This window comes from Cinclus cinclus, chromosome 10 (genome assembly GCF_963662255.1).
Source record: "Cinclus cinclus chromosome 10, bCinCin1.1, whole genome shotgun sequence".
Classification (NCBI taxonomy): domain Eukaryota; kingdom Metazoa; phylum Chordata; class Aves; order Passeriformes; family Cinclidae; genus Cinclus; species Cinclus cinclus.
The window spans coordinates 23,888,521-23,912,383 of NC_085055.1; the positions used below are offsets into that span (position 1 = coordinate 23,888,521).

General features: G+C 50.6%; 1 protein-coding gene across 1 annotated transcript in view; it reads right to left on the minus strand.

Annotated features, from left to right (window-relative positions):
• Positions 1-1,235: 1,235 nt before the first annotated feature.
• The window catches only part of GPC1 (glypican 1), a 191,467-nt gene continuing 168,839 nt past the window's right edge, over positions 1,236-23,863 (minus strand). Inside the window, exons 4-9 of the mRNA XM_062499198.1 lie at positions 10,189-10,354; positions 8,041-8,171; positions 4,425-4,544; positions 3,849-3,982; positions 2,534-2,709; positions 1,236-1,993 (exon numbers count right to left, since the gene is read on the minus strand). Of these exons, the coding sequence (XP_062355182.1) occupies positions 1,773-1,993; positions 2,534-2,709; positions 3,849-3,982; positions 4,425-4,544; positions 8,041-8,171; positions 10,189-10,354 (948 nt within the window). The 3' untranslated portion in view covers positions 1,236-1,772. The remainder of the gene's footprint in view (positions 1,994-2,533; positions 2,710-3,848; positions 3,983-4,424; positions 4,545-8,040; positions 8,172-10,188; positions 10,355-23,863) is intronic.

Sequence of the window (23,863 nt, forward strand, 5' to 3'; positions counted from 1 at the left end):
AATGTTTGCTCAGCCCAAAGGCACATCTCCTCTGGCAAGAGGGAGAAGAAATGCTCAAATGCTGTGCAAAAGCAAGAGACAGGCCCAGCTCTGTCCTCTCTCTCACCCCAATACAAACCTGTCTGAAACTCAAACTCAACCTGTGTGTACTCCTGGCCCAAGCAGTCACAGTGACTGTGCTGGATCCAACATCTGCTACACCTGTGGCTCCAGCCCACACTTGCTGCTCATCAGGCACAGAAGCCTCTGGAAGCCCCAAACACACAGCTCTAACAAGCACAGACACTCCTACAACTATGTGAGGACATTTATAACTTCACTCACCACTCCTAGTCTCAAAACCTGGCACAGAGCCCACCCCACCAAGTAATTTGGGGTTGGGGCAGCTGCTGACATCACCCAAAGGCTGGTGAGTGGTGGGACAGGGCACAGAGGGTGAGCCTGGCCCTCCCCTGAGCCAAAACAGAGCTGCAGGTGGTGCCTGACCCACAGGCTCAGCCCAGGGGGGCTGCAGGGGTTAGGGAAGGTGTGTTGGATGATGGGGAAGGAACAGGGAAAGTGGGAATCCATAAAAAACCTTCAATGCAGCTGGAACGAACACCAAAGGTAGAAAGAAATCCCAAACAAAATGTCTCTCATCCTCACATTCCCCCTGGTGGGTGCTGCCTTGAGCCAGTACTCTGGGTAGGAAGCCAGCACCCGTGGTGATCCCCACCAGCCCCTCTCTGCCCTAAGGCAGCTGCTTGAAGGGCCACAACCAGTCCCAAAGCTCCAATCAGTAAAACATCCCTGGTCTCTCTTATTACCATGAAAAGAAAAGAAGGATTCCTGTCTATGGCTGGAGCCAGAGAAGGAGGAGGCAGCACAACTGTCTGTCACACAGAGAATACCACTGTGCATATTTGCATCTCTCTGTTACCTACAATGGTACTGCACTGCAGGTACAAATTGGACCATTGTTACTTGGGTAAAAAATGGCTTTCCAACTAGCATGCAAAGAAAAAGTACCCCAAACCCCAACCCTAACGCTCATTCCCAGTCACTTAGATGTAGGAAACCTACATTTCAAACTGTCGTCAGCTACGAGCTCTAGTCAAGAAACCACTTGTGACCTTTCCAAAGAAAAAGGGAGTCCTGCATTTTTGGGTCCAGCAGCCACTGCCAAACTCTTTCAGTTCAACCCACCAAACCTGCTCACGCTCCTACGTACACCCCTGGAAGTGAAGGGCCATCTGCCCAGCTAGGAAGCACAGAGGAAGAACCCAAGAGCCCCTGGATGCAGCGGGTGGGCCGCGCGAGGATCCCGGTGTCTCCGCGTCGGGAGCGGGCGCTGCCCGCGGCAGCTCCGGCACTGGGAACAGGGGCAGGGTGGTTGCATATTCCACTGGCAGCAGCAGCACAGCTGCCCTCGGAGGGCTCGGCCGAGTTCCCCTGGAGCCCTCTGCAAAGGCTTGTTTCAGCCCCAAGAGCCAGTTTGTGGCAATAACAAAAGTAAAACAATGAGGTATGGAAAGAAGGGCCCAGCTTTGGGGAAAGACCAAGAAAGAAGAAAACAGCTCGAGCACTGCCAGAAATAGCAAACAACTGAAACCTTTCGAAAATCTTTTTCTCCTCCCTTTTCTTGTTTTTTTTTTCTTTTTTCTTTTTTCTTTTTTTTTTTTTTTGCCAAGGTGAATTAAATATGTCCTTTGGTTGGTTGGTTGGTTGGTTGGTTGGTTTTGGCAAAGTGAAGCCCTCAGCCACAGTCAATGTTTCCTGGCCGTGCCAGTGAGTTACCGCCACAAGTGCAGCGCGGCAGTGACAGCCACCGAGAGGAGGAGGAGGAGGGAGGCAGAAGGCAAAGATCTGCTGCTGGCCCCATTGATGCCGTGTCCAGACTGCTTAGGAATAGCGTGTGTTTCTGGCTGCCTGGTGCTGGGGCTCTTAGAAAGTCTTTTGCCACAGACGTCATCAGGACAGCTGTCCCCACTCCCGGAGCCGCTCATGTCGTCACCTACGCAGAGACAGACCTGGGGTGAGCACGTACTGCTTTCCTCATGGAAACCTTTCCTTTTCCTTATGGTGGGCAGCCCCTTGCTGCAACCCCAGGCAGCTCTGGCCACCAGCCCTACCTTGTCCACCCCCTCCTCTCTGCATCCCTAAATGTGGGAAACAAGCTCATACCTGACCTCCTGCTGGCTTTACTCACCTGCTGCTGCAGCAGCTGGAAACTCTGGAGCAGACACAAATAATGGCCCTGTCAGCAGGACTGGGGCTGGAGACACCCCTGCAGCTTTCAGTAAGGCACTGGGAACAGCACAATCTCCAGCCACCCCACAAGCTGGCTGCACTCAAGCAGCCCCTCAGCAGCCCCAAGCCAAAAGCCAGGCTGCCACAGCCCCTCCCTGCCACCAGGGCCCAGCAGCAGTACCTGCAGGCACACCTGTGCAGCTGCAGGGACACCTGTGCAGCTGCAGGGACACCTGTGCAGGCTGCAGGACTGCTCAGCCCCTCTCACCTCCCCACCTCACCTCTCTGGCTCTGCTACACTCACTTGTGTCTTGGAAATCCACGTCGTTGCCGATGTTAGCGTTGCCCAGGCGGTTTGTCATGATCTTCAGCTGCATGATTTGCTGGCGAATGGTCATATCTGGCTTGGTGATGTCCACCTCCACCTCTGGGTTGTTAATCTGGTTAGCCAAGCCATCCCCCATCACTTCAGGCAGGTAACTGGGAAGGAAGAGAGAAGGTTTAGATGTCTCCCCCCAGCTCAGCTCACCTCTCCCTACAGACAATAGGCATAATCCAGGCTCTGGGAATCCCAGAGAGGTTGCAGTCAGTGCCACTGACTTGTGGAACAGCCTCTGTAGCTGTGTTTGCTGGGAGGCAGCCCAGCTCTCTGGACAGCCAAGCCACGCTGCCATGGCCAGACTCCAGCAGAGGGGTCTCAGCTTGCAGGAGGTGGCTGGGTGGACTTGCAGCACACCTGTCCCAGCACGGGGAGGGATTTCCTGCAGGAAAGGCAGAGGGCTTGCTCTCAGGCTGGTACCAGTGGGCCCACAGTGACACTCCCCTATGGAAAATCTCTGCCCACATGGAAGGCTGAGGAACATTTTAACCTGCTTGGTTAAATCCTGTGGAGACTGACATCCTGGGACCACTGACTGGCCCCAGTCCAATTTGACCAGACAGGCTCCCAGAGAAGCTTAATTTTCTGGGACCTGTCAACCAGAGCTGCACTGCTGCTGTCCACAGTGCCCTGGTCCTCCTGCTCCTGCAGATCTGGGACACTGCTGGCAACAATGTGAAATATGGAAGAACTGAAGATGTTGAATTCAGGCTGGCAAAGTCAAGCCCAAGAGGTCTGCAGAGAGAAGAGGAGAAAGTGCATGTCCAGCAGCTGCTAGTATCCCCTCAGCCATCCCTTAACCTTGGCGGGGGTAAGAACTGTTTCTGTAGCTGTTTGATGCCATCCAGGTGTCCTCTCCCAGAGGGAACAGCATTTCACAGCAGGTATGGATAGAGGGATGTGTATGCAATTCCCTGCAGCAGCTCTGGAGCTTGTGTGGTAAATCCAGCCCTGCTGCCTTCTGAGTGCATGCAGAATTGCAAAACTGCTTCCTTAGTAGAAAACTACATAGTTATTTCATGGTGAGTGCATTTCAGTGCTTAACCTCCAGACAGAGCAAAATGACACCAGGCCTGACATTCCCAGGTACGAGGTTTTCCAAAAATGCAGCATTTCTATGGACAGGCACAGACTGCTCACTCTGAACAAGTGGGGCTTGCTGTGATGATGTGTAAGTGCCTTTTCAAACCCTTCCTCTCACCCCAGATTGGAGTTCCTGGCACTTTGACCCACTCCATACCTGCCCTTGGTCATCCCGTTCCAACATTTGTCATCTGATGCTGAGCTGGACATTACTTTTTTGCTGCACAGGCTGCTGGGCAGGGTGATCCAGTATGTCTTGAGAGCTGTCAGATTCCCTTTGGCATCTAAAACCTGTAAGCAAAGGGGATGCTTAGGGCCACGAGAGATCTGGGGTGCCCCAGGGTGAAGGAAAGTACAAGGATTCTGCCTATTTTTTGCGTTACCATCACAAAATCTGTTTTTATGCAAACATATGATCAACCTTCCCCTAAAGATCAATCATCAACCCAAGTGCCCAGGGCTAAAGGTTACATGCCAAGGACTGTTCCAGTACCACAGGACCAGCCAGGAGAAGACCATCAGACTAGGAGCCTCTTCAGCTAAGTCTGGCACCAAATGCCTGGGAAACTGGTCATCAGTTAGACCCAACCCTGTGCAGAGGCAAGAAGACCAGGTCTGCTTGGGCTACACCAGCACTTGATGATCTGATCTTCTTCAGACATGCAGCTCAGCAGCCCCCAGAGCGGTGTGACCTGACCTGCAGGACCAGAACCAGCTCCAGAGACAAACCCACCAGCATCTCCAGTGCTTGTGCAGAGGATTTGGCTTCCAATGTCACCTTCCCCCGTCTCTTCTTGTCTTCACTACTGGAGCCTTTTGTGCCGATTTTGGGATTTCCACAGCCTTGGAATACCTGAAAAACAAACCAAACTCTCTATCCCATGTTTTGATGCTACTCCTTTTAATTATTTAACACTCCACAGTTATGGGGTTTTTTTCCTTCTTAAGCATGTTTATCCTTCCTATTGCCAAGATTCTCAGAGATTCTGGCTTAGTTTCTAGTGCCAGATGTGTTTTCAGCACATTGTAACTGGTTTTGGTTACCACTGTCAAGCAAAATATTCATCAGTAACACATGTTTTTGGATGAGCCACCAATATTGATATTAAATTATTTATAGCAATTTTATCTGTTCTTCTTACGACTGGAAAATAAAATGCTAGGAAGAACAAGATGGGAGTTGCTCACAGTCTACATCAGTGGTGTGGGTTTCAAGAATACAGAGCATGGGAGCTTCAGTGATGGACAACAGACCAATGTGGGACTATCCCCATGATTCCTGCAATCAACATCCACACTTGGGAAATCAATGTACCTCCAACCAGGGCACTGCAAGGACAGCAGATGTACCACAATCTGTCAGTTTGCATGTTTCAGAGGCAAATGAGGCAGCAGAACCGATTTACCTGTTATCTTCAGGTACCTCCTTATCATACTAAATACGTGTCCATGTGGGCTTTGTAGCCAGAGGGCAGCAGAAGCACTTGGAAGGTACAAATCCTCACACCTGGCCTCTAGGATGAGATTAAGGGTGTCCTAGAAACACCCCAGTTTCTCCCAGTCTCTGCATCACCAGTCCAGGCAGTGACATCTCTGCTGCAGATCACCAGGGCTGGGCAGCTGAGCCTCACTGGTGGCAGGAGAGCTCAGAGGGCCAGGCTGGACAAAACATCAGGAGGGACCTTGCACTGTCAGTTTTAGTCACAATATGCCAGCCTTTACAAAGGAAGCCACCTGATTTGAAAAGAGGGCTCCAAGCTTGTTGTGGTTGCCAGGGTGCTGGCAGAAGTTATTGATAAACGTGACTTTGCCTGCTGTCCCCTTACAGCAGAGGAGCCAGGGCCACAGACAGAGCTCTGCTGACACAGCCTGTGCCACCTGCTGAATGCACTGGCTCATGGACTCTGACAGCCGAGTCCTAGCCTAGCCAAGAGTCCCCTGTCCATGTGTCTGAGGGACATTCAGCCTCCAAAGGTCCCTCCTGGGGTGCCCTGTCCTGCTGACCAGATGGATCTGATGACTTCCAGCAGTTCAGTACCAAGCCAACTTGTTTCTTCATCACTCTTGTTCGCTCCGTGCAAAACACTCACCCTGAAAACTGCCTGTAGAGCATTTTCAACTTGGTTCTGCCAAAACAAAACCTTGGTTTCACTGCTGTACCTTGCTGCCTATTGCTAGTGTTGGCAGACAGCCTCTTCCCAGGAGATAGAAGTCTGGGGAAGTGTCCAGGACAGTGGCAGCTCCAGCACAGTGTGGTACCAAGGCGAACCTCTTGCCACTCTAAATGCTTCAGGTGAGAAACGCAGACTACTGCTGGATAAAACAAAACTCGAGCAGACTGAGGGGGTCAGTAGTCTCCTGAATAATGACCACAAATAGGCGTTTGCAGACTCTGGTGGCTCCTGCTGCCTGAAATCCATGAGAGCCACTGGGAGAAAAGGAAGTGCAAGGAAGCAGGGAGAGTGCTCCGTGCTGCCCTGAACACAAGGCTTAGTACCACAGGTACTTTACAGTTGTACCCAGATCCCAGGACAGCCTGTGGCTGAAAGGGGCACTGGGGCCAAGGGCCATTCCTGGCTCCTCTCACAGAAGGCATTCCATGGGGAGGAGCACATTCTGTGCAGACAGCTCAGGTGCAGCTGCAGATTCAGCAGCTGGTGGCCGAGCCAGAGACTGTGAAGTGCCCATCCTTTGCATGAAAAGGGCATGGGGACCTGTAGCACCAGCCAGGTGACCAGGCACTGAGAGAGCTGGGTGAGAGAATTTTGCATGCTTGGACTGTGTAAAAGCCTAGGACTTTGTTGTCTTCAGAGGCACCAGCTCAAGCTTTTTTTTTTTATGCTACTGTGCTGTGAATAAATTGCTTTATGGAAGGAGAGATCTGAGACTGCCATGGGAAATATGGGATGGAACCAGTGAGGAGACCTGGTCTGGCTGTGTGAGTGGGGTGTGCAGAGGTCAAGTGGGGACCCAGGGGTTGTGCTCTGTCACTTTTAGGGGCTACAGTGACAGCCTCTGATGGTGGGAGTGCGGCTGCCAGAGTGCCTCCAGACTGGTCAGACTGGGAGGTTACCTTAACAGCAGTGCCCCTGGCCTGGGTCATGTCCTTGGCTCTGAGATGGCCAGGATTAGGCTGGGACAGCACTGAAATCAGCTGACAACAACATCCTTCATCTGATGGCTTTGACATGCTCAAAAACAGGGCTCAGAGCTTTGCGGCTCCTGCCCTCTGCTATCTGTGCCACCAGCAGAGTACTCCATTCATCTGGTCACCAGGTCATACTGAGGAGCTCATCAAACATGTTTGGTTGCTCCAATCAAACACCAGTTAGACTATTTATCCGCCTTCATTGCACCAGATTTACTGTATTCCCCTTGGAAACACCTTTATTTGCAGATGATGCTATGTTTTCCCACACCATGCATTTGCTTTTATGTGGAAAGCCCCAGTCTCACCTAACGAGGGAAGAAAGAACATTGCCTTTCATGTCAGAAAAGAAATGTAACCCAGTACTTGGATGCACACTGCTGTTAATGCTTTGATGTGTTCTAGTGAATTCCTGTTTGCCAAGCAATTCTTCTGGCCCTTCCCTTATCCAAAACTCAGTTAGGACCTGTCCCACTCCTTTCATGTGCATTTCTGCCCTGACTGTGGGATAGCTGCAGGACCTGGAGGGTGTCTGGGCAAAAGACAGGAGCCCTGGAGGGCTGCTTTTGTCCCCAAAGCTTCTCTTACCTGCAGCTACAGAGGTGACTGTGGTTAAGTGGATAAATATACTAAAAATAGAAGACCAACAGAAGAGACTTTCATGATACAAACTTCATGGAAGACAGGTAAGCCTCAGGAGAGCCCGGTTTGTACTCTCCAGATGGACTGCCAGATTGCAGCTCTGTCCCATGGTACAACCTGATAGCCCAGTATTTCCGCTGCAGAAGATCCTCTCAAGGCAGGTTAAAGCAGCTGCCTCCTGTCACTGGGGACTGTGCACTTCATGTAAATGCCTCAGCTCAGCCAAAACATCTCAAAACTCTTCAGCACAGAGGCCCCTGACAGCAAATGGCACATGGCCCCCTTGTCACTGTGTATACAGTCCCACCTCCTGCATCTGTACCCAAAGGAGGCTGGCTTAATGTGGCAGGGAGAAGTATTTGGAAACACCTGCAAAGGATTTTGCCTGTGTCAGATGGGTGGTAGGGAACCAAGGTAATTTATCATTAAAAGAGTGGGCATTTGCTCTCTTTCACTCTTCATCTCCCCCAGTTCAGCTGAACAATGAGTACAAAAGAGCATTTGGTCCTGGCAGCTGCACATGACATGTCCTCAGCCAGGCCCTAGCACACGCTCCTACCTTGCTCGTGATTGTATCTTTGTTTTCTTGCAAGTTAGAGATGGCTTCAGCGATCCTCATGTGGATGGTGCCAATCACAGTGTCCACGTTGTAGGGGCCGTCGATCCGATCGGCCACCCCGATCAGGGAATCTGGTGGAACAAGGCAGACACAGCTCCCATCATCACTCTGGGCAAGCCAAGGGAAATATCAGCTCATGCTGGCTGGGAGAAGCTGCTGGGCCCTTGGCAGCAGCCAACCTCCAATCTCCCTTGTTGGGAGATACCCCTCCATTTTCACCACTGCCCAGGTGCACACTTGTTTTCCTTACTTTATGTAGGTAAAGCCACTCTCCGAGGCAAAGTTACCTCCTGCAAATGGTAAATACACTTTGGGTAGAGTTCACCCAAAGTAACTGGCATTTCCATGGCTAATACAGAAGGGAAAACCAGAAAAGTGGTGCAGAATTATTAAGAAACACACAGCAATACTTGGCCCTCACCCTCCTAATTCAGGACATGTCTTCAGCAAAGCACTGCAGCCAGGAGAAAGTGGGAGAATTGGGGTCAATGAGGTGCCAGAGGTAGTGGATGTGAGAAATAGTTTCTGTGGCAGTGAAGGTGTGAGAAAAGCAGTTATTCTTCTCACCTTCACCTCTGGAAGGACAAAAGCCAGGGAAGTATCAGGCTATACAGGTACAGAAGCAGACCACTATGCCCACAGCTACCTGGCAAACAGGACAGGGAGTGACTGAAGGCTGCCTCAGCTCTCAGCTCCTCTTGGAAAGCTCTGATGTCCTGCAAGTTCCTGCTTGGATGGCTGCTTTGGGACTGTGCTTGGCTGACAAAGAATTACCATTCTCTGCCTACCCCCAGAGACAATTCTCAACGCTCTAGTTGGGTCTGAAGGAAGGACAGCCTATATGCTCTCAATATAAGGGGGTAAATTTTTGGTAACTTTTTTTGTAATCTAGGAAATAAAATCTCCTGTAACACTGAAGAGCTTGAAGTTTAATTTTGCTGCCACTCAGGGGTTGTGGTGTCATTTTTGAGACTGTTTTTCAGACAAACAGTGCCTTGCAGAGGCACTAATCTTGAGATACATACAGTTAAATAAAAGGTTGCACTCCTAAATAGTGACAAATTATATTTGAAACGCTTCCTATAAAAATCTCCCTTAATTTGCCCTGCCCTGATTTGTCAAACTGAAAGAGCAACTCTGTATTTAGTGTAACAAAATTGACTCTGGCTACCATGGAGGGCTGGGAGAAGGGTGAAGAAAGGACACCAGCAGTGAGTTGCTGCCTTTGACTCCACAATTTGCTCTCGTCCTTGATCAGTTTGTGACCTCTGACACCCAAATGTACAACTGCAATTTGAAAGAAGCTCCAATTTCCTCCTAAGCATCACCCCTTGACAGCGCCTGTCTGGAAGAGGAATAAATGCAAAATGCACATGGAATTGCTTCCCTGTCAATCAAGGAAAGCTGTACAGTGATGTTTGAGGAGAGAAGCCGTCATCCCGCCAGGAGAGAGTGGCAGGAACAGTTCGCTGGCTCTGGTCACTAAGGCAAAAGGGCCACTGAACCCCTGGGCAAGGGATAATTCCTCCCCCTCCTTTGAAGCAGGCTCCCAGTTGCTCCCACAGGGAGCATTTCCAGGTAGCTGTGGCACAGCTGGCATGGGCACCTCTCCAGGCAGCACCCCAGCTTTGCTGTGCTCTGCTTCCCTCTCCATCCTGCAGCATCCCTCGAGAGGCAGGTGACACTCCTTGACTTCAGCAGGGTTTTTGTTCTTAATGCCAACAAATGCCAACCCCAGGCCAGCCTGCGGGGCTGCAGCTGGGGCTGGGCTGGCAGCTTTGCTGCCCAGGCACAGGGTGCCAAGGCAAGGGAAAAAAAATGCCCAAGGTGATGGCCCAAGGCCATCTCCTCTGGTGCCTGCCCTCCATGAGCCCAGACAAACACCAAGGATCCCTCAGGTCTCACATCACTCCAGCTGTGCACGTACAGGGTGAGAAAGAGAGAGGAGCTTGCTGAGTGATGCCGTGCGGGCACAAGGAGGAGTGAGAGCTTCACCACTGCAAACAACCCCCCTGAGCCTCCCACCGTCCTCTTTACTTGCCAAACACAGCCTCAGAGAGCTCAAGGGTAAGAGAAAGGCCATCTTACCCATCAGGTACTTCCACTCGGTGTTGAGGTCAGCCTGGTTGGCCAGGCAGCCCTTGACCACGTTCAGGCAGTAGTTGTTGCACGGCTTCATGCTGGACATGCCCCGGCAGTGCGGGCAGTACATCAGCTTCATGATGGCACGGGTGCACTCATGGCTCAGGGACACCTGGGGGACAGGGCAGAGTAAGGCACAGACTGCTCAGGGGGACGTGGCTGAGCTCCCCCATCCCTGGGGTGAAGGAGCTTGCTGTGATCTGAGCTAGCACAGCCCCCTGGCACGTGGACCAGGAAAAGCCACTTCCCTCTCACTGCCCCTCCTTCCCCCTCTCTTCCTCCCCCTCGGAGGGACGGGATCTCTGGGGCAGCTGCCAGCTCCTCAGGCTGTGTTTCAACCCAGGCTTCTGGGAAAAACCTGTCTGTGAGCACCATCCCTCTTCCAGCCAGGTCTGGTGGCCACAAGGACACCTTGGGCTGTCCACCAGCTGTAACCTGGACCCTGACATGGTGCATGTGTACCCGTGGAGCCTCTGCCCTCAGTGCCACCACCGTGCCCCTTCTGCAAGGATCTGCTGCCACTGTCCTGCAGACACAGGTGTCCCCCACACACTGCACCTCCAGCTTCCTGGGGAAGGACACACAGTGGGGCCCTGGACACAGAACCTGCCCAGCTGGCATCGTTGGAAAGGACAACAGTCTTGGGGGAAGACGTGCACAATGCCAAAACTATGGGCAATTGAGAGCACTTGATGCTGGGAAGTGATTTCTCTCTGTGAGCACTTCAGCAACCGCAGGCAGCCGGCGACCTGGGCCAAGCCACGCCGTGCCAGCAGCTCACAGGCCCTGCACATGCAGCTGGTTCTTTGCAGGACTCTGGAGGTGCTTTGCCACCTTTAATTAAACCACCCTGGTCCTGTAAGCACAGAGCCAGCGCAGGTGCAGAGCCCAGAGAGCAGGGCCACAGCCTCAGCAGCACATCAGTGTCCCCCCAGCTGCCGTGGGCAAGGGCTGACAGTGCACTGAGGGGTGAAAAACAGCCTGGCAGACCCTGCAGAGAGGCTGGCAGAGCTCCACATTCCCCTGCCTTGCTGTCTTTTCTCTTTTGTGGTCGTTTTCTGTCTTTGCTCAGATCCATTTGCAATTCCCTTGTACATTTTTTTAAAATCATTTACAAAAGAGAAAATGAATGTATGCACGAAGTCTCCCTTGGTTCCAGATACTTGACACTCACAACGAGCCCAGAGGGGAGAAAAGTGACAGAAGGGGCAAATCTTGAAAGGAAAAAATCCCTGAGCCTCCAGCTGCAGCTGCAATGCTGAGAACTCTCTCTACTACTTGTGAAAAATACTTTGAATGTGGCCTTCTGGGGAACTCCAGAAAGATTCAGTTCTGAGGTACCCTTGGGAGAGTCTGAATAAGCTGAACCCAGTATCAGAGGTTGAATCAGTGAAAATCCCTAATTCCCCCCTCCTGAAACTGCCAAGGTTTACTGGAAGCTGTGTGGGAGCACCTGGCTTCCAGTAAACCTTGAAAAACAGATGCTGGACGGTGCTGAGGTTTCATTGGGCAGGAATGCACTAAAATAACTCTGAGAGAACCTTCTTCAGGATGAGGACAAAAATTGCTAAGTTTCAGAGAGAACCCAAACAGAGCCTGCTTCCATGGCCTGGCAGCCCAAAGGAGCCCTGAGGTGACTGTGAATAAACCTGTGGCTAGAGGGGCTGAGCCTGGCAGGAACCCCACACATCCCAAAGCTTCCCTCAGCTTCCTGGGCCAGCTCTGGGTCCCTGTCCTGGGCCAGCTCCTGCAGGCAGAGCCCGGCTGCCGTGTGGCAGTGCCACCAGGAGATGGAGGCTCTGTCCTGCTGCACCGCACGGATGCTGCACGCTTCATCTCAGGAGAAACACTGGAACCACCGCTGCCTCAGCAGTGCAACAAAGCAGAGGGACAGGCAAACAAAGGAGCAGTTTATTTTTCACCTCAGGGTTTAAATACCCATGGCTGAACAGTGGCTGAAAAGACAGGTAAGAGCACGGTGTGTGCTAGCACAGGCTGTAGCTCCAGACCTTCTGAAACCAGAGCACTGACACAAAATGCAGGGATGCAGATGGGAAAGGAGCTGTGACCTCCCCTTCCCCAGGCAGAGCAATCGCCAACATGGACTATATGGTGACACCCACAACCCAATCTTGTAGGCTGCACAGGCCATCAGCTTCTGAAGACAACTTGGCTCCTGTGCCTTCCTGGCACAGCCCACTACTGCTCGACCTGGCTTATCCAGCTGTGGCCATGGAGCACTGTCACCTCCCACTGCACAAACTGGGACCTGCAGCACAGGTAAGTCCTGAAACGTGGGACTTTGCACAGCACTGGGAAACAGAGGATCATTTGCCTTTACCCACACACATCCCTGGTTGCACTGCACAGACTTTTGGAGCGGAGGGAGCTGAAATGGTCTGGAAAACAGGAACACAGCATGGCCTGCAGGAAGCACCCCTGAGGGCATGCAGGCCAACCTCCCCAGACAGAGAGGACAGCCACCAGGAACAAGGACACAGAGACACTGATACCCAGCCAGAGCCTACGGGAGTCACTGAAAGAGGCAAGAGACAGATTTTGGCTCAGAGAAGTATGCCCAATGCCCTGTGCTGCTGAGAGCCGTCTTCTGTCCTCCTCCCCATGCCACTGCCACCAGCCACATTGTCACCAGTCACACTGCCTGTCACCAGGCACACTGCCACCAGTCACACTGCTGCCATCCACACTGCCCTGCATCCACGCCCATGCAGCTCCTTTGGGATGCTGCCACCTGCATTGGGGCAGTGGGTGCAGGCAACATGTCACCTGAGGCTTAATTTCAACTCCTGAGAGTGTGGTGGGGGGGAAGTACTTCTGCACCTCAGTAAGAAACATTTCTGGATGCCAGAGGGTGCACTGGCAGTCTGACACTCTCGCAAGGTGGCTTTGTCTCCTGGAGGACAGGGCAGTGTCCCACTGCCCCATGAGTAGGGAGCCTGGCCCCTGCTCCCTGCCCCACAGCCTCTCTCTGAAGACAAGCAGGTGACCATCCACCAGCAGCCATTGCTCTGTTGAATCTGGCAGGCTCAAGTGTTCAGCCTAATCTCTTGGCAGAAAGGATAAATATGAATTTCTGCAGGTGCATGACACCAGGCTCCACTCCCTTTCCCCAGAGAGTGACTCCAGCCTCTCCTGCTGGAGGGCAGTCCTTTGGCACAGGCAGGCTGCAGAGGTGAACTGAGAAAAAGAAGGATAAGAGAGCAGGAAGAGGAATCACAGCAAATATTTTCTCTGTGTTTTGCTTGGCCAGAGCTCAGTTTCTCACTATTCCACCCAGCCCATGGACTACTACTCCACACAGGGCAAAAGAGAGTGAGGGCTTGGGGCTACAAGAACCCCTCCCAGCTCTGATCTTGCACCATCCCTTTGGGGGACTTGCAGCACATTAAGGAACAGAGTCCTTCAAACATCTCTGAGTGATTAGTTTGCTGAAGTTAGTTTCCAGGCTTTTTTCATCAATGTTGCGTCCACACAAGGGAATCCCAGCCCCAGTTCGGGGGGGCTGAGCTTCCCTCTGCAGATAGGGATCCAACAACATAAGCAGAGGAGCACTGCAGCTGTCCTGCCTCCTCATCCCTTGGGCACAGCCAGCTCCAGCAGCGGCACAGGGCAGAGGAACTCCTTGGGCTGGAGCTGTGGGAGCACACATCCTCCCTCCCTGGCAGCTCCTTCCAGTTGAGCTCTGTCAGTGAGAGCGGAGCAGTTTCTCCAGGCTGGCAAAGGCAAGACTGACCTCCACCTGCACACTGAGACATCTTCACCTCCCAGTGCTTCTGCTTTCATCCTTCAGCCTTCAAAGGAACCTGAAACATTGAGTTACCCCCTGCCCAACAGCCAGTGGCTGCCAGCTAAGACCTGCAGGGAGTCCCTCCAGCTTCCCAGCATGGACCTGCAACAACTCATGGATCCATGAGCAACATCCATTCACCACAGGTGGCCCGAGGGCAGAAGCATGAAAAGTCCTACAGATGGAGTGAAACCTGACAAAACTGCTTAATCTTTTACTGATCTGGCACAGCATGAAGGTGGTACATGACAATAATTGATTTCTCTAAGTCCCATCAACCTGGCCCAGCCTGTCGCTGGCTCTCCTTTAGGGAGGCTTTAGTGGCACCTATAGTCTTTTCTTAGCTCAGTGACCTAGAAACTGCATTAAGATGTGAAGACAACGTGCACAATACAGTGGAGAAGCCATTTCCCAAGAATCTGAAAAAAAGATCGTTGTTATTATTGAGAGATATGGCTTGAAGCCAGGGCACTCATTCAGTTGTCAGAGGTATAAATAAAAATGCAAAATAAAGCTAAGCTCAGCTTAAAAATACATTGATTGTACGTCACTGCTCAGCTAAAATCCACATACTTTATTCTGATCACAGTGACATCCACGGGTACAGTCCTTTGAAGTGCAAGCCCAGTGATCAAGTGATAAGGGAAAAAATCTTATCTTCTAAGATACACCCAAAATAGGGGACAAATCTTACTGAGCAATAAATAATTTTAATTAAAAGTACTTTACAGCTGGGGATACAGTAGTAGCAATGAGGTAATGCAAGGGGAACAGGTGGCTGTCTCATAAAAAAGCCCTGTTCCACCACAAGCACTGCCATTTCAAGGAGGCTGTCAGCAGGTCCAGCTCTGTGCTTTTCCATGGCCGCTTCCCAAAGCCTCATGTGTCTTGTTGGTGGAGCCACCCACGAGCCACCCAGCCAGGTGTGAATTGCTGGAGGCAAAGAGCTTCATAGGCTCTCCAGCCTCCTGCCCTGGTGCCAGAGCTCGGCACAGGCTCTGTGAGCTGGCATTTGCTGTGTGACTGCCTGGCACGGTGTTTGCTCAGCAACCAGCACAGGATGGGCACGTGTGGAGATAATTTGGCAGAAAACTGAGAAGACATAATCCTCTATTCAGAGTGGCATTGGTTTTCTTAAGTTTTCTTCCTCCTGAGCAACGTTTAAAAAAATTACAGTGAAATTAATGACTTTCACAAGCTATTTGCTGAGAGGATGGGCTGGGGGATTAGGCACTAAATGGGTTCCTTGCCACCCCCCAACCAATTTAGAAAACATTCAGTGCAAAAGGCTTCTAAAAAAAAGAAAAGAAAATAAAATCTCCCGCTATGTACTTTATTAACATGCTTTCCAAGCAGAGAATAACAGAAACACAGGAGGCTTGAGGATAACAAAAAGTCACCTACTCTCTCCCTTTGCACTTCAGGAGAGCAAAGTTACCCTTCACAGCACCTAAACATAGCTTTAGAACAATTAAAGACTTTCTGAAGCACAAACATAGGGAGGGCAAACAACTTGTAGATGGGGAAAGCACTCAGCTCAAATGAAAGAGCCACCCTTGCACAGGCACTGGAGGGCCCAGAGACACCTGAGTGCTGACAGCTCCGGGGATGGCCAGGGCCTTAGAGCCCGTAGGACACACAGCAGCACTCTGGCCAAAATGGGCTGGATTTCTCCAGAACAGAGGAAAAAAACTCTCTCATCCTTCCTATGTGCCCATAAAGAACAAATCAAACCTGTGATTTGCATGTTCAGCCCGAGTTACCCGTCTTCGCACGCCTACAGATGCTCAGAGGTAACAAGAGCACATCTTCTAGAACCATGGAACACTTCTCCCTCAGTCACACCGTGGTCTGTTCTGAAGCTCCCACCCAGGTTACATGATGATTTTCCACTGATCTGCAGAGCTCTTTTTACAGTGTAATATTTGGCGCAAGAGGGGTTCATTTCCCCCTGAACCCAGACCTTGTTGAACCTGCAACAGTGGGAGGGTTTTTACTCTTCTGAACTGGGACCTTGTTTGATAGGTCTCACAGAAGAACAGAGAGGGGCGAAGAGGAGAAGCATTTTCTGTCATTATCCTAATGACCAGTGCTTTGAAAATATGCAAAGCCTCCCTGAGCTATATCAGGGTAAGATAGGACCATGGGAGTGGTGATCTGACTCGCACACAGCTAAAAGCTGCTATACCATCCTCACTCCAAAAACATTTCTTTGTACACTTCAATTATTTCCTGAAAAGGTGTCTGGAAAGACCAAAGTGTGGGATGCAGAGAGGAAGGCCTCAGGGAAGAGGCATTAGTGCTGAAGAGGCATTAGTGCTGGGACCAGCTCTGTCACATCCTGGAGTTACAGGGTCAAGCAATGATCCTTCCTTCCCATCCCAGCTTCCTGAGTGCTGGAGAAAAGTGGAGCTTTAGGAAGCCAAAGGTATCTGGACAATCTTTCCAACAGCGGCAGCACCAAGCTCCTGCCAGAGCAGCACGCTGTGTTTGGGCTGTGCCACTGCTCTTGGGCACAGAGCCTGGCTCCGGATGCTTTCCAGGCATGGGACTAACCCCATGGCCAGTGGCAGGGCTCCTGTGTGCCCAGCAGGAGATGGCCAGCTCCTCTGGCCCCCAGAGCCTGCAGCCAAGCTGCAGATGCTGCTTTTGAAGTGCTAGCTTCAAACAAAGGAAAGAATAAAAAAAGAAAGAAGAAAAGAATCATCCGACCCCAAATCCTTTCTCCTTTTGATGCCTGGCTTAAAAGCAAATGAGAACCTGCAGCCTAGTTGCAATGTGACTGGACTCCTCAGCCTTCAGGGGCCTTTAAGTACATCTGAAAGGCATTTAACACCAATAAAATAAGTTGAGCTCTTGCTGGTATTTTTCTTACCCCCCTCCTCCCCTTGCACATTCCCCCCAGGCTGCTGTGAGCCATCTGTGCCTTGCTTCTCAGGGGAAGCAGGGTTAGGTAGAGTGGAGAGATTTGGGGATAGAGAGAGATAGCCTGGGTGAAAACTCCAGGCTGCTGGAAGTGCTGTCACACCCCCAGCTCTCCAGATTGTCAGAGGGACAAGTGTAGGTCAGCTGATGGAGGGATGAGGCTGAGCTGGTCCTTAACACTGCTGGTGGAAGTGATGTTCTGTGGGCTCTATTCTCTCTAAAACTCTTACCCAAGGCAGTGTGAGGGTGGCCTGCAGGGAGCTCTCTGTGGTGTGGTGCTGCTGTTTCCCACACTGACCATGTCCCTGACCTGTGGCTGCTCTCCCATTCCTTTCCTGGCTCTCATCTCCAAGGAGCACTGCAGACTCAAGGTGGGCACTGGGACCTATGGTTTGGTCTGATACGAGGTTGGCTGGGGTGAAACAAAATATCTCCATTATCTGTCAGATACCTGTCAAAATGTGCCTGCACTGACTCTCAGGTCTGTTTTCCCAGGTAGAAGGCTTTGCTATCTGAATGGCCATTCTAACCTCCAGAAGCACCAGTAAAACCCAGTAAAATCAGGCAATTTAGGTTTCCAAACCAAGGGATGCTCTGGAGCCAGCAGACAGCAGGCAGGTCTCAGAGGCAGGCACGGGTGTTGGGCAACTGGAGGCAGAGTCACCTGCAGTGGAGGCCTCCCCAGGGCTGGGCTGAACCAGCCACACAGGCTGAGCCATTCCTGGCACCCTCTCTCACCTTCTCATGGGAATTTTAAAGGCAGGTGAGGGAAGTTCTGCCAGCTGTGAAAAACCCTTTCTGGGGCAGTGTCTAAGGGAAAGCAGGTCAGCACTTCAAGCTACAGATCAGGCTGTGTGTGCTGGGAAATGCAGGCAGGTATTCAAAGCCACTCCAATTACCCCAAATCCCCCGGCTGCAATCGTACAATTGGGATAAAGTTGTCAGTGTGAAGAACAGCAGCTACAAAAACAGGTCAAGCACAGGAGCTGATCCTGCTGGGCTGGTGGTGAGGAGTGCTCCTGAGCATCCCGTGGGATGCCCAACAGCCCAGGAATGGCCTCAGAAAGCCAGCCTTGCTCTCTTTTAGAACAAACCAGCACTCAGAGGAAAGGTTTGTGTTTCACAGGGGAGCTGGCCAGCTCTGTGATCAGAGCTATCTGCAATGTGGCCATTTCATGCCAGCCAACATTTCACTTTTACAGTCTCCTCATGGAGAGACCCTCAAATATTATGATCAAAACCCAGAAGGGCTGTGATGTTCTTTGCACCTCCATGTGTGTAACTGGAAATCTGCTCCATTCACTGGGCAGTCAGTGCCCAGTTTTTCTGGTGACAGGAGTGGGAGCTGCAGGTGTGCCTAGCCCTTGGCTGATGCAGGGGAGCTGCTGTGGGGAGCACACCCTGCTCCCTCCAACACATGGTCAGCAGCTGCCTTGTGCATGTTTATGCCACCCCTGATGTAATTAGCACCTTGACGTGTGTTAAATGAACCAAGCTTTCCAATTTTTCAGAGTGAAACTCTAAAGAAACAGCTGCAGGGCTGACAGAAATATGATTCTTCCAAAGTCTAATGAATTGTATAATCACTTCAGTCATTATTTTGCATCTTCCTTCCATGAATGTGCAGCCATGAGTCCTTGGAGCATGGTGAGGTTTAAGCCTCAACAAGCCCACCATTCAAATCCATCAAGTTCCCAAATCTGTCAGAGATGAGAGATGAGTGGGGCACAGGCACAGTGTGCTGGGGTCTGGTGGCACAGGAAGGACACAGAAAATGCCAGCACAGGTCAGAGCCCCTCTTGCTGTCACCTTGCTGTGTTCAGCCCTGCGCTGAGGGAGGGACATGGAGGATGGAGGCTGATGCCAAATCTGTGCCCTTCAGGCTCCACACACCAGAGCTGCTGTTGGGCTGAGGCCAGACAGACTGCCTGTGTCCAGCCCTGCCAGCCCAGCAGCCAAATGGCCATTCTGCAGACTTAGGAAAAAAAAAAAAAAAAGAAGGTTGGGCTAATCAAGGCAAACTGGGGCACCAAAACAGGGAGGAGCATTGTTCCTGTCTCCCTCCAGGCAGTGGTGAGGGCACTTGGAGAGGGCAGTGACAATGGCTCCAGAGGCAGCACCCACAGCCAACTGGGAGGATCTATGTCATTAGATTTCTGTCTAGCACCTAACTGCCTTCAGATATCAAAATGAGAGAGATTCACATAGACAGATTGACTGCTGTCATGTTCTCTCCCTCCAGAGGAAAACACCTGCCTATCCCACACACTCCCTGCCTGCTCTGTTCATTTAACACAGGTATTTCCAGCTCGTACAATTTTCAATCCTTTGAAAACTAGATTCAATTGACTTTTAACCACCAGGTAAATACGGGAGACATGTATCTACTTTCCTGCATTATTTCTGTTCTATTCAGAATACCTATGGGTTTTTATCCCTGAAGGGTTGTGATTGAAACATAATAAGGAATAGCAATACTGGAAACTAATATGTGAAATACAAAAGGATGTGTTCAAGACTGCATGCTTCTCTTCCAGCTTGATTTGAATCTACCCAAACAAATTCCAATTTTATTACAAAATTCCCTCCCCAGCTTTACATGCAGCAGTGCTGGAAAGGAGCAGTGGTGTATGTGGGGCTGCAGGATCTGCTGTACCAAGGTATTTAAAGCAAGGTGACAGCTGATGGCAGGGTGATGATCCAGGGAGCACAGCCAGCTCAGGGAAAGGGATATTAAGCTCCTGGGTTTGCAGGGGGAATTAGGCTGACTGGAACTTAGATCTAAAATAGTTTCACCCATGCAATCTCACATACAAACTGCCAGGGAAAGCTGGGCAAGAAAACATGAGGCACTTCAGCAGAGGTAACACTTACCCTTGGGAAGGAAGGGCAGGTCCCAGCACCCTACAATGACCCTACAGGGTCCCAGCACCCTGCCTCGGGGCAGCCATGCCAGAGGCTACAAGGGCAAAAGGCAGCTAGTACAGGAGCTGCTGCAGGGCCAGTCCCTGAAGGTCAAGAGCTTATTTCAGCCTGGAGCCTCAGGTGGTGCTCACAGGGAGGGGTGTCTGAAGCACTGCAGGGTTCCCTCCCTGGTCCTTCAGTCCTCCTTGCCCTCTTCCTGAGCACAGTCAGTCCTGCAAAGGATCCCTGGGGCATGTGGCACCCTGTGAATTCCTGCCGAGTCTGCAGCACCACAAACCTCTAGCACAGGCACTGACCAGCTCATTTTTGGAAAGCCTCACTTTTGGAAAGGGGTTTGCAACGGCATAAAGGAAAACCAAGAGAAAGCCCAATCTGCTCTAGCAGCTGCTCTTTGTCCCTGGCTGTGGTGAGGGGCACCCCTGCACCTTCCCACCTCCACCTCTGCTGCTGATAGCAGCACCTTTGGCACCTGCTGCTTCTTGTGCCACCAGGAAACTCTGCAGGACACAAACCCACACCTCCACCATGCAAAACGTGCACAGCTCCAAAGGCAGAGCTAGGATAACATCCAGTGGCAAGGAAATAAATGTGGGGATATGAGGGTATTGCCACTCACCACTGCTGTGGAGCAACAGTCTTGTAACATCTGTTTACAAACACTAACACTCTTTTCAGGATCAAGAGGAGGCTGATTTAGATAAATGTTTAATACTTTTACAGAAGTCAAATCCTTTAAATGAAATAACATGTCATTTATGGTTGTGTGTACTTGCTGCTGAGGCTCTCAAAAAAGATCATCCACTGAAAGGATGGAGATGTCCCACCAAGCACATGGGGACCAGAGTTTACTGCTCTTTAGACGCTTTAGCACAGTGGTTCCGTAAGTGGGAGAAGAAGATTTTATCTTCATTTAATTCAGTAAGATCAATTTTATGCCTACTTCACCAGAAAAGCAACTGGAAGCTGCAAGACAGAAGTCAAATATATCCTTTCAAGCTGTGGAAAAAAAGTAGGTATGAAAAATGGCTGCAATCTTAAAGGACATGAGGACCATACTGTCTTTGTTACGTTATTGACTTGTTGCAAATGTAAAGCATGTTCAGATAAACATTATTTTCCATATGTTTTCAGCACATTCACTTAACCATTCAAAACATTTCTAAAAAATTTATTTTTAGGACTTTTTAATTTGAATTCAGTTCCCAGACTGACCCACCATGTGTTTACAAATTACTCATATGGTAAATAGGAAAACTGCCAGATACCTTATACTAACAGAAAAGTTTTAAAAAATAAGGCTGAAATAATGTGAAACACAGTATTGGCTAAATAAAAATGTACTGATAGCTGACTTCAACATTCATTTGTAAAATGAAATACAGGATTTAGGGAAAAAGCTTACAAAGAAAATCATTATATTTTGTTACAAACTAAAGTCAGAATCAGCCTTAAGAACATCTACTCCAAAAAGGAAATGCAAACAGCTATTAAAATCGATTACTTGAGTAAGTGTTTCTTGCTTATGTAGCTGGTGTTGCTTCACATCAATCTCTGTTACCTTGGGGAAACTTAAAATTTAGAAACAAGAACCAATGAAGACCCAGCAAAGATTGCCATAATAACTCATTTTCTGAGTTATTATTCATTTCAAATTACTTCCTCTTGCTGCCTTTGGAAATGGAACATTACATCTCTGCTCTCTGTGCTCTGCCTGACAGCCACAGGCTGCCAGGGCTGCAAGGGCACTTGGAGGACTCTGGACACTCTTTGGCATGCACAGGGCAGCTCTCCTCACCATCCATGGCTGCAGATGGGACCAGCTCTGCCCTGTCCCCACAGTGTGCCCATGGCACTGTGCAGCACAGCTGACCCAACTGCCTGAGCAGTGTGAGCAGCACGCGACAAACCCGGCCAGGCTCACAGCCACTACTGTGCATCACACTGCATCTCCCTCTGCCTTTTCTGCTTGTGACAAAGGGTTACCTCTCAGCCCTTGCCATTTCTTCTGGCTCAGCTTTGCTTCCCCCAGTCCTGCAGTATCCCAGTTCACCTCCACTTCATCTTCCCAGGAGTGTGCACAGCAACTGCTCACAGCAGGGAGGGTCTCTGGTCACAGCGAGGGAGGGTCTCTGGTCACAGTGATCGTCTCTGGTCACAGTGAGGGTCTCTGGTCACAGTGAGGGAGGGTCTCTGATCACAGTGATTATCTCTGGTCACAGTGAGGGTCTCTGGTCACAGTGAGGGAGGGTCTCTGGTCACAGTGATCATCTCTGGCCACAGTGAGGGAAGGTCTCTGGTCACAGTGAACATCTCAGGGCAGCAGTGAGGGAAGATCTCTGGGCAGCAGCTGGCAGGCAGTGACTACAGCAGCACAAGGCCCTCTCCTGTTTGCACGATGCTCAGAGCTGGAGCAAATGCTGGTTTTGGGCAGTTGCCAATCTCACCATCAATTAACAGGATTCTAAACAGAACTGGGATATTTGTTCTCTCTCACCCTGGCACGCAGCACGAGGTGACAGCCCTGGAGGAGCTCCTTCTTCAAGTGCCCTGCACTAGGGATTTTGTGACTGCTGCCATTTTGGTGGCTGCTACTTCATGCAGACGTTGTGCAGCTTAGATGAAAACCTGCAATTTGTGCTGAAAGGACAGCTACAGAAACACAGAACCTGCACATGAACACAGAGATGCTGCCCTGACCCCCAAGCAGGCATGGCCCATCGTAACCCCTCGCTCTGCCAGGGCAGGGTGCCAGCCTCCACATCCATCCTCACCTGCCAGAGAGCCACACCAGCCCCGCCCTGGTCCCAGCCAGATGGCAGCACTGCCATCGCTGTCTGTGCCAGGTCAGCTTCGTGGCAGCAGCCACCAATCCCAAGTTTTAGGACCTGATGTCAGAGCCTGCAGTCTGTCAGGATGACTTTGCCATGAAAGCTTGGATGGCAGTAAAGATGAAAAATGGCTCTGCCCATTTTCTCCCCGTCTGCCCTCAAACTATTTATGGCCAGCAGGACAAAGAGGGGTTGCTCCCACACGTGGCTCCTGTTCCTATCCCTACCAGTCAAACACCCTTTGGGCACAGTGGAGAGGCAGCAGAGATTAAAGAAATCTTATTAAATTCACGCCTGTAGCTCACTCAGGGAGGCTCTCTCCCACTTAAAGACAGCCAGGAACTCTGGCAAACAGCATCAGCCCTTCTCTGGAGTGCCCAGTAATGCTGCCTCTGCACAAGGACCTGAAACAGCAACAGGATACAGGGCATACACTGAACTGGAAGTGTACAAGAAGCTGAAACCAGGAGGGTTTTACTAGAAATCTGTAGTTTCCCTGGGATTTGCAAATAAATATAATCTACTTTTCCCTGAAGTCCCAAGATAGCTAATTGATTTGGAAGTGTTCAGCTCAACAGGCTTTCTCAGTCTTCCTGAGCAAAACACTCACCAGTGCTCCATACAAAATTCCAACTCAAAAACACAGTTTGAAAGACTGCTGCTACCACCTGACAGGAAAGTTGAATTCCAGTTTCTGACCTTCTTCTAATGTCATAAGTATAGAGCAACATGAAAAATTACTAGAACCAAGGTACCAGTTGTGGGTTGAATCAAGCACTTCACATTCATTTGACCCAAAACGTAAATCCACAACTAAAAAGTCAGTAAAGACAGGGAAAATGAGCCAGTTTTGGTCCTCATAACAATTCAGCTCTCAAGAGGACTGTGCCAAGGTTTTCTGACTCAGTTCATGCAACAGCAACACATTGGGTTAACTGCAGTGCCAGGGAGGGCTCCTGTGAGAGAGGAATGGTTGGGATCACCATAGAAAACCCCCATCCTGAAAGAATGGACTGGGGAAGCTGAGGGAAAAGAAGGATCTGTGACTTGTCCTGTTCCCCACATCCTGCTTGATAAGTGATGCCCAAGAGAAGGAAAATTCAGAAATGGGGGACCAGAATCAAAAATCCAGTGG